This window comes from Leucoraja erinacea, chromosome 20 (genome assembly GCF_028641065.1).
Source record: "Leucoraja erinacea ecotype New England chromosome 20, Leri_hhj_1, whole genome shotgun sequence".
In the NCBI taxonomy this organism is placed as follows: domain Eukaryota; kingdom Metazoa; phylum Chordata; class Chondrichthyes; order Rajiformes; family Rajidae; genus Leucoraja; species Leucoraja erinaceus.
This window is the reverse complement of record NC_073396.1, coordinates 20,154,433-20,163,284: the sequence shown is the minus strand read 5'-3', so window position 1 is coordinate 20,163,284 and position 8,852 is coordinate 20,154,433. Positions and strand designations below refer to the sequence as shown.

The 8,852-nt window shown below is 46.1% G+C and overlaps 1 protein-coding gene across 1 annotated transcript in view; it reads left to right on the top strand.

Annotated features, from left to right (window-relative positions):
- Nucleotides 1–3,976: 3,976 nt before the first annotated feature.
- The window catches only part of LOC129707117 (calpain-15-like), a 142,987-nt gene continuing 138,111 nt past the window's right edge, over nucleotides 3,977–8,852 (top strand). Inside the window, exon 1 of the mRNA XM_055651907.1 lies at nucleotides 3,977–4,283. Coding sequence (XP_055507882.1) covers nucleotides 4,147–4,283 — 137 coding nt within the window. The 5' untranslated portion in view covers nucleotides 3,977–4,146. The remainder of the gene's footprint in view (nucleotides 4,284–8,852) is intronic.

Here is an 8,852-nt window from a genome sequence, read left to right as displayed (position 1 = left end):
CCGCACACGTACACTGTCCTACATACACTAGGGACAATTTTTACATTTATATCCCTCCAATTAACCTACAAACCTGTACGTCTTTGGAGTGTGGGAGGAAACTGAAGATCTCGGAGAAAACCCATGCAGATCACGGGGAGAACGTACAAACTCAGTACAGGCAGCACCCGTGGTCAGGATCGAACCCGGGTCACTGGAACTGTAAGGTAGCAGCTTTACCGCTGCGCCCCCTCATTCAATCTTCACCCACTCCATCCAATGTATACACCCACCCCATCCAATGTATACACCCACCCCATCCAATGTATACACCCACCCCATCCAATCTCCTCTCCCTCTCAAAACTGACCTTCTTTATTTCTCAATTCCGATGAAAGGGCTTTGAGCTAGAATATGAATTGTATTCCTCATGTTATATTTTTCCAACATTTCTTGTTCTATTTTTAAGTCTACCCATTGTTGAGCCAGGTCTCAAAGTATTGGATATCGCATCAAGAACTCAGCCTGGCCCACTATATAGTTAAAGGGGTGGGAGCCTACGAAGATTGTACAGGAATCTTTATATAAAGTGTCTCACAAGAGACTTGTTAGAGAAATTCAGATGCACGGTAGAAGAGGAAAGATAGCTGTGTGGGTTGTGTACTGATTGACAGCGAGTTTGTGTTGCTCAGACCGATTAGAAGTGGGCTCCCTCAGGATCAGTGCTGGTTCCATTTCCACTTCTTGACAGTTGGAATCTGGAGATTTTCTGACAATACAGGGGTGTGAGTTATGGCAGACAGCGGGGAAAATACTTCAGAAAACACTGACACTAAAATGCAGAAGATGCAATTAACAAATAAATGGAAGTTACAATATGAAGATAGACTGCTTAGCGTACCAATCCATGTTACAGGTGAACATTTACCTCTTTCCTATAAACCGCGATCATCTTTCCTTCAGCCACATTTTTTTGGTTTTGCTTTAATTCTTTACTTCAGGAGTGCGTTCCATAGTCACTGAAGACTGTATTAAGAAGGTTCCATTTGCTCAGTAGTCAGGATTATCATAAAAAGGAATCGGCTCACCCCATTCAAATCCCCAACCTGCTTTGTCATTCACTAAGATCATGGTTAATCTACCCTCAAATCTACTTACCTCTGCCTATAACCCTTGATTTCCTCCCTGTTTAGAATCTATCTCAGCTTTGAATATGTCCAGGCTCTGGGGCAAGCACTTCAAAACCTCACTCACTTTAAGAGGTCTTCCTCGTCATGATTTTAAATTGATACCTAGGAGTATAGGAAAGAACTGCAGATGCTGATTTAAATCAAAGGTAGACACAAAATGCTGGAGTAACTCAGCAGGACAGGCAGCATCTCTGGAGAGAAGGAATGGGTGACGCTTCTTCAGACTGAAAAAGGGTCTCGACCCGAAACGTCACCCATTCCTTTAAATTGATGCCCCTTGGTCTGAGACTGGGACCTCTAATATGGACTTTTTTACATTTAATTCTTTTCATACTATTTCTTCTGTAATCTATGTCTTCCTTGCTCATTGGAAACATTCTGACTCACCTTTTCCCAATCTGAAGTATTTCCATCAAATCACTGCATCTTCTGGTCCAATCTTTCAGTGTGCCTGAATTCTGTCATTCTTCCTGTCTGTCCATTTCCCTCCACAGATGCTGTCTGACCCTCTGACTTACTCCAGCTGCTCTCTTGTTTGTTTTACAAAACAAAAAACGGTAACTGCAAATTTCCTTCACTCCAGCTCCCCTCCTTTCCTGCTCCCCTGTCCCCTCCCCTCCTTGTTGGTCATGTATTTTAAGGATTTGGATGAGGATGTAGGTGGCAGCACCAACATTGGTGGTGTAGTGGGCAGTGAAGAAGGTTACAGCAGTATGGTCAACTGGGAAAGCTGGCAAGGGAATGGCAGATGGAATTTAACTGATGGGATAAAGTGATGTGGGAAATGGAAGTCAAACCAGGGCATCAAACACAGTGCATGACAGGGCCCGGTGGAGTCTTGTGGAACAGAGAGACCACAGGGTACAAGTACATGGTTCCCTGAAAATCAGAACACAGGTAGACAAAGTAATGAAGGAACCGTATTGTATGCTTGCCTTCATCAACCGAGGCACTGCATCCAAGATTGGGACTTCATGTTCCTGTTGTATAAACCATTGGTCAAACTACACTTGGAGTATTGCAGATAGACATAAAAAGCTGGAGTAACTCAGCGGGACAGGCAGCATCGCTGGAGAGAAGGAATGGGTGGCGTTTCGGGTCGTGACCCTTCTTCAGACTGGTTAGGGATAAGGGAAACAAGAAATATAGACGATGATGTAGAGACATAAAGAACAATGAATGAAAGATATGAAAAAAAGTAAAAGTAAATATGATAAAGGAAACAGGCCACTGTAAGCAGTTTGTTGGATGAATACGAGAAGCTAGTGCGACTTGGGTGGGGGAGGGATAGAGAGAGAGAGAGGGAATGCCAGGGCTACCTGAAGTTCGAGAAATCAAAACTAATACCACTGGGCTGTAAGCTGCCCAAGCTAAATATGAGATGCTGTTCCTCCAATATGCATTTAGCCTCACTCTGACAATGGAGACGATCGAGGACAGAAAGGTCAGTGTGGGAATGGGAAGGAGAACTAAAGTGTTTAGCAACCGGGCGATCAGGTTGACTCAGGCAGACTGAGCGAAGGTGTTCAGAGAAACGATCGTTCAGTCTACGTTTGGTCTCGCTGATGTATAAGAGTCCACATCTTGAACAACGGATACAGTAGATGAGGTTGGAGGAGGTGCAAGTGAACCTCTGCCTAACCTGAAAGGATTGTCGGGGTCCTTGGACAGAGTCGAGGGAGGAGGTATAGCGACAGGTGTTGCATCTTCTGCGGTTGTTGGGGTGGGTACCTGGGGAGGAGGTGGTCTGGGTGGGAAGGAATGAGTTAACCAGGGAGTTGCGGAGGGAGTCTCTGCAGAAGGTGGAAAGGGGTGGATATGGGAAGATGTGACTAGTGCTGGGATCCTATTGAAGGTGGCGAACATTTTGGAGGATTATGTGTTGTATGCGACAGCTGATGGGGTGAAAGGTAAGGACCAGGGGGACTCTGTCTATGTTTCAATGAGGGAGAGCAAGGGCGGAGCTGTGGGGTACCGAGGAGACACGAGTGAGGGCCTCATCTATGATGGGAGAGGGCAACCCCCATTTCGTAAAGAATGAGGACATCTTGGATGTCCTGGTATGGAACCCGAGTATTGCATGCAGTTTTGGTCAGCATGGTTTAGAATGACTATCGTTTAGATAATGAGGGTGCAGAAAAGATTCACTAGATGCCTGGATTGCAGGGATTGAGTTAATTGGAGAGGTTGAGTAGACCAAGGTTGCATTCCCTGGAGTAGAAGAGGTGGAGATGTGCCATACTGGAGGGATATAACTCCACAAGGGGTGTGGATTGGGGAGATAGTCAGACTCTGTTTGCCATGGTAAGGATGTCTCAAACTAGAGGGCATATATCTACGATACGTGCAAGGTGGTTTAAATGGCATCTGAGGGATACATTTTCCTACCGAGAGTAGTTTGTGTCTGGGACAAACGAGAGGAGGTGGAGGCAGGAACGGTAACATTGAAGAATAATCTAGACAGGAATGGACAAGGTAGAGAGGGACATGGAATGAATGAGCAAGATAAATATTAATGGGCATGATAGCAGAGAAGTGGGCTGAAAGGCGAAGAATATGATTTCCAGCTATCTCCTCCTCCTTCCTCACTCTCTCTCCTTCCCCTCCTGCCCCTTCACCCTCCCCTTCCCTCCTACAACCCTCACCCACCCACACCTCCCATTCCCCTGCCTCACCCTATCACGACTACCCCTTCAGTCCTCACCACCCTTCTCTCCCCCTCATTCTCCTGTCATTCTCTTCTCCTCTCACTGTCCTCCCCCCGCCCGCACAGCCCAGCCTCCTCCTCTCGCTCCCATTCCCCCTCCCTCCCACTCTCTCTCCCGCTGTCAGTCGGTGGCGCGGAGCGGCTGCTGCCCGGGTGCCGAGCGGCGGCCGGAGTCCTCGGGCTGCCCCGGGTGTGGGGTCAATGGGCGCCGCCTGCCCCGGAGGCTGAGACACGCGGCATGGCGCGGTGAGCAGAGCCGGGATCCGGGAGATGGGGACGTCCGCCTCCTCCATCGCCGCCGACACGGAGGCACGGGCCGGCCTCTCAGCCTCGGTGCCCCCGCTCTGGGCACCCGCGGTGTTCAACGCCCGCAGTCGCCAGCTCCAGCTGCCGAGGAGCCGCAGCAGGTAACCCGGGGCAGCCGGCGGGGCCGGGTCGGGGAGCGGGCGGGGCAGGGGAGAAGCTCCCGGGGTAACGGCCACCAACTCCGTCCCGAGCCGGGAATGCACGGGGCACAGACAGCAGATGGGGCAAAGTCTCGCATGCTCCTCCAAAGTCACTTGGAAGGCGAGATAGAAAATTCTGCCGATTTAAAAAGCGGGCTGGAGATAAAGGATGCTTCATTTATTTATATACAAGGTGTGGGTAAGCAAAAACAAAAATGACTCGGTCAAATCAGAAGCCAGGCAGAAAGTTAATTACAAGGAGTGATTGCCCAAAGCTGGAAGATGGAGCAGACCAATGCATTAAACATTGTGACTCGAGGAGCTGCAGTTGCTGGGATCTTGAGCAAAACACAAAGTGCTGGAAGAACTCAGCGGGGCAGGTGGGGTCTGGGGAGAGGGGGTGAACAGGTGACTTTTCGGGTCAGGACCCATCTTCAGACTAATTGTAATAGGAGGGGGGAGGGGAGAAGGCCTGGCAAGTAATAGATGGAGATACAAGGTGGGGGAACTGTAGGTACTGGTTTACAAAAACAAGACACAAAGTGTTGCAGTAACTCAGCAGATGAGGCAGCATCCCTAGAGAACATGGATATGTGACGTTTAGGGTCAGGAGCCTTCCTCAGACTGATTGGTAGGTGGATATGTAGGGGGGACAGAAGAGAGGTGAAAATGAGACAAAATGGTCTCAAATAAAGAAAGAAAAGGGGTGAAATTGAAATCCAGAGGGAGTAATATTGTGGAAGGGGATATGAGGGAAGGATGGGGTGTAGTATGGGATAAATGTTTGTACAGCGGGGTGGCTGGCAGGGGTGGGGAAAGATGGAGCACAGGAAAGAGAGGGGGAAGGGGGGCTGTTATTTAAAATTGGAGAATTCAATGTTCATACAAGGAATGATTGCCTAAGGCTAGATGATGCAGAGAGCCAATGAGTTGAACATGAGAGCCTGAATAATAGTTCAGAAACCGTGACTGGTGAAAAGCATCTTATTATCTTCCCCTTAAATGAGGTATTACTAGTATGATCTTTCTTGTCAAAATGTGCATTATGGGTCATGGCAACTAGTTTTGTTTTAATTTGCTATTATCTGGTGGCTATTTAGTGTGGCTGAGGGTAACAGTCTTGTGGAATGTGCAGGTATGTGATGAAGCCACTACAATAGTAACCGTTTTCCTTGGAAGGTGTATGAAGTGATCTTATCACATTTAATGCCTGCTTTGAATTCTAAGTTGTCATTTGAGTGTTGAAGCAATTAGCTAGTTTTACATTGCATTGTTTTGAGCATTGCTTTGACATACTGTGCTCCATGTATGAGGCTGTACAAACTAGAGTCATGGAAACATGCCCTTCAGCCCACCGCGTCCATGCTATCAATTTTCATCTGGGTTGATCCTGTTTCCCAGCACTCGCTCCCTCGCATTCAATGCCACAGTGTTTCAAATGCTCACCTAAATCGTTCTTAAAATATTGCGAGAGTCCTTACCTCCGCCACTCACTCGGGCAGAGTGGTGGAAATTCCAGCCAAACCTCTGCATGAGAAAAACATCTTCCTCAAATCCCCTCAGTCCCTTGCCTCTTATTTTAAACCTATGTCCTATGGTCACAGAGACCTCTGCTAAGATCGCCTCTTTACGCCCCTTTATTTTGTTCATCTTAAGGAGTTCACCTCGTCCTAATCTGCTCTGAAGAAAAGAAACCCAGCCCATCCTGGTGCATCACTCTGCTCCCCTCCTCCAGTACATCATGTTGTTCCTGTAATGTGGGGATCCCAACTACACACAATAACCCAGCTGCAGCCTGACTAATGATTTATGCAAAGATAAAGAACTGCAGATGCTGGTTTATACGAAATATAGACACAAAGTGCTGGAGTAACTCAGTGAGTCAAGCAGCATCAAAAGGATAGGGGTCTGAAGAAGGGTCCCGACCTGAAACGTCACCTATCATTTTCATCCAGCCATGCTGCCTGACCTGCTGAATTACGCCAACATTTTGTGTCTATCTAATGACATGCAGTGGTACCATAACTACCTTGCTCTTATATTCTGTGTTCTGTTCTGGCTAATAAAGGCAAAATCCTGGTTGCCTTCTTAACCACCTCAGCTGCTGCCGTCAGGGATTTCTGTACAGATATACCAAGCTCCCATTGTTATTCTGTACTTGTGGGCTCCGATCAGTCTTTATATAAATCCTAGCCAGGTCAGTGCTTCCAAAGTGTATCACCTCACCTCTTTATGTATTCAACTCATTTTGCCTTTTCTTTATCAGCTGATCAATTTCATTCTGTTGCTGAAGATTACTTTCGTCATTACCAACAACACCACCAATCTTTGTTTCATCAAGAACTTACTGAACATGCCTCCGACACATCATACCCAAATCATTAAAGTATTTAACAAAGAGCAAGGGTGTCAGCAGCAACCATTCCCTGGTCTACACGACTGATCTCAGTCTTCCATGTCCACTGTAAGAATGTCACTGTTCTGTTGTGGGAAAATACACCAGTTAAATACCCTCCACTCTTGACTCTCAATTCAGAAAAAAACTGTTCTTGATTGCCAGAATCGGTGGCCTGTAGCCATTCTTAATACAGTTTACTAAATTATGCAGTTAAAATCTGATCTGACCTGGGATTGCATGATAGTCTCCAAAAAGAGTCAGGAATGTATAATTGCTCATGTATTGAAAACAGAACTCAGAAATTCCTACTGGCAGCAGCTTAACAAGCCTGTTAAAGTATAACGCATAATGCAAAATAATAGTTAAAATTCAATAGATGAATACCCATAATACTAGCGCAAAAATTACCAAAATCCGTAGTGCAACTAAAGACATGGTCCATATGCTGAGGTTAGTGTGGTATAGTGTTCAAGAGCCTGATGGTTGGTGGGAAGAAGCTGTTCTTAAAACTGGTGGTCATTGTTTTCAGGCTCCTGTACCTTCTGCCTAGTGGTAGCAGTGAAATGAGAGTGTGGTCAGGGTGGTGTAGATCTCTGATATTGGCTGTCTTTTTGAGGCAACGCCTCCTATAGATCTATTCAGTAATGGGGGAAATGAGTTCCTGTGATGGACTGGGCAGTGTCCACCACTCTCTGGAATCTCCTTTGTTCACAGATGTTCGATTTGCCGAGCCATTCAGTCAATATTGGTCTCTACCATACACCTGAGGAATAGAGTATTCGTCAACGTAGCAAATCTACTCAATCTTCCCTGAAGTAGAGGTGTTGATGCCATATAGAGTGCAGTTGTGAGCATTGGTGACTCCTGAGTTACACTGTATTTAGTTAGGTTGCAGATTATTTTGGAATGTAGTAATCTATGTGTGACACAAAGTCTGCCTCACCCAGTAATGGGAAGTGACATTTGTGCAGGTTTCCCGTTAGTTAGTATTGTTTTGCTTCTGCTCTGGGAAGAATGTTTTTGTTTTAAGCGAAAATGTTTCCTGGAGTTTGTTTAGCTGTTTCCTTCTTCACAACTGTGGTTTTCACATGCTGCGTAATATCTTACTGTCTCAAAGGCTGAATGTATTATTGTCCAAACTGCTGTAATTTAAAAAAAAAAAGACTGTTTTTTAAAAGGCAAGAAAAAACATGCAATAAAGAAAAATCCCAAGTGGTTTTGTGTAAATATCTGATTAAATTGTACGTAGTTGAACGTGAAACCTTTGGATCTCAGCAAAATTTGTTTTCCACTTTTATAATGTTTTGAGACTAATTATTTGGACACCTATACAAGTCTTCTCCAGTGGATAGAGCAGGTCCAACTGTTCCGCAAGATACGACACGCATTGCTGTTAGCTCAACGCAGTTAGAAGCCTGCCATGACAAATGGCCTGCTTTTAACAAAATTACAGTTATCTTACCGGTGGTTCCCAGAACTCGTGAAGAAAGCTGTCTCCTCACGCTCAGGTGGTGGGAAAGTGACAGTTTAAAAAGCCGCTGGAAGTGAGCACTTGTGGGGAGTGGCGGGCTTAAGTGGAGCAGGTGACGGCGCAAGAGCATTTGGAGGTAGCGATCGTAATTTAGTTAATTATCGTAGGGCTCATCTTGCGAGGATGATATACGATTTGGCAACAAAATAATGAAAATAGCACTTTGAAAGCTTATCAGCAAGTGGAGATTAAGGATGAGGGAGCAAAATTTACAGCAGGCACCCACTGTGTGCAGAAAAAATACCTAGCCCTCTTCTGCACCCTCTCCTAAACTTCCACATCCATCCTGTAATGGGGAGACCAGAACTGCACGCAATACTCCAAATGCAGCCCAACCAATGTCTCACAGAGCTACATTGTGACATCCTGACTCTTATTTGCCTGTAGTTCTGGTCTCTTTATCTGAGAAAGGATGTTCCTAGCTATAATGAAGGTTTTCTGTACTGACTCCTAGGATGGCAGGACTGGCGTGTGAGGAGATATTGGGTCAGTTGGGCCTGTATTCACTGGTGTTTGGGAGAACAAGAGGGGATTTAACAGGACTGGACCACGAAACACAGGGCAGATGTTGCCGTGGCTGCAGAGCTCATGGCCTCAGGAG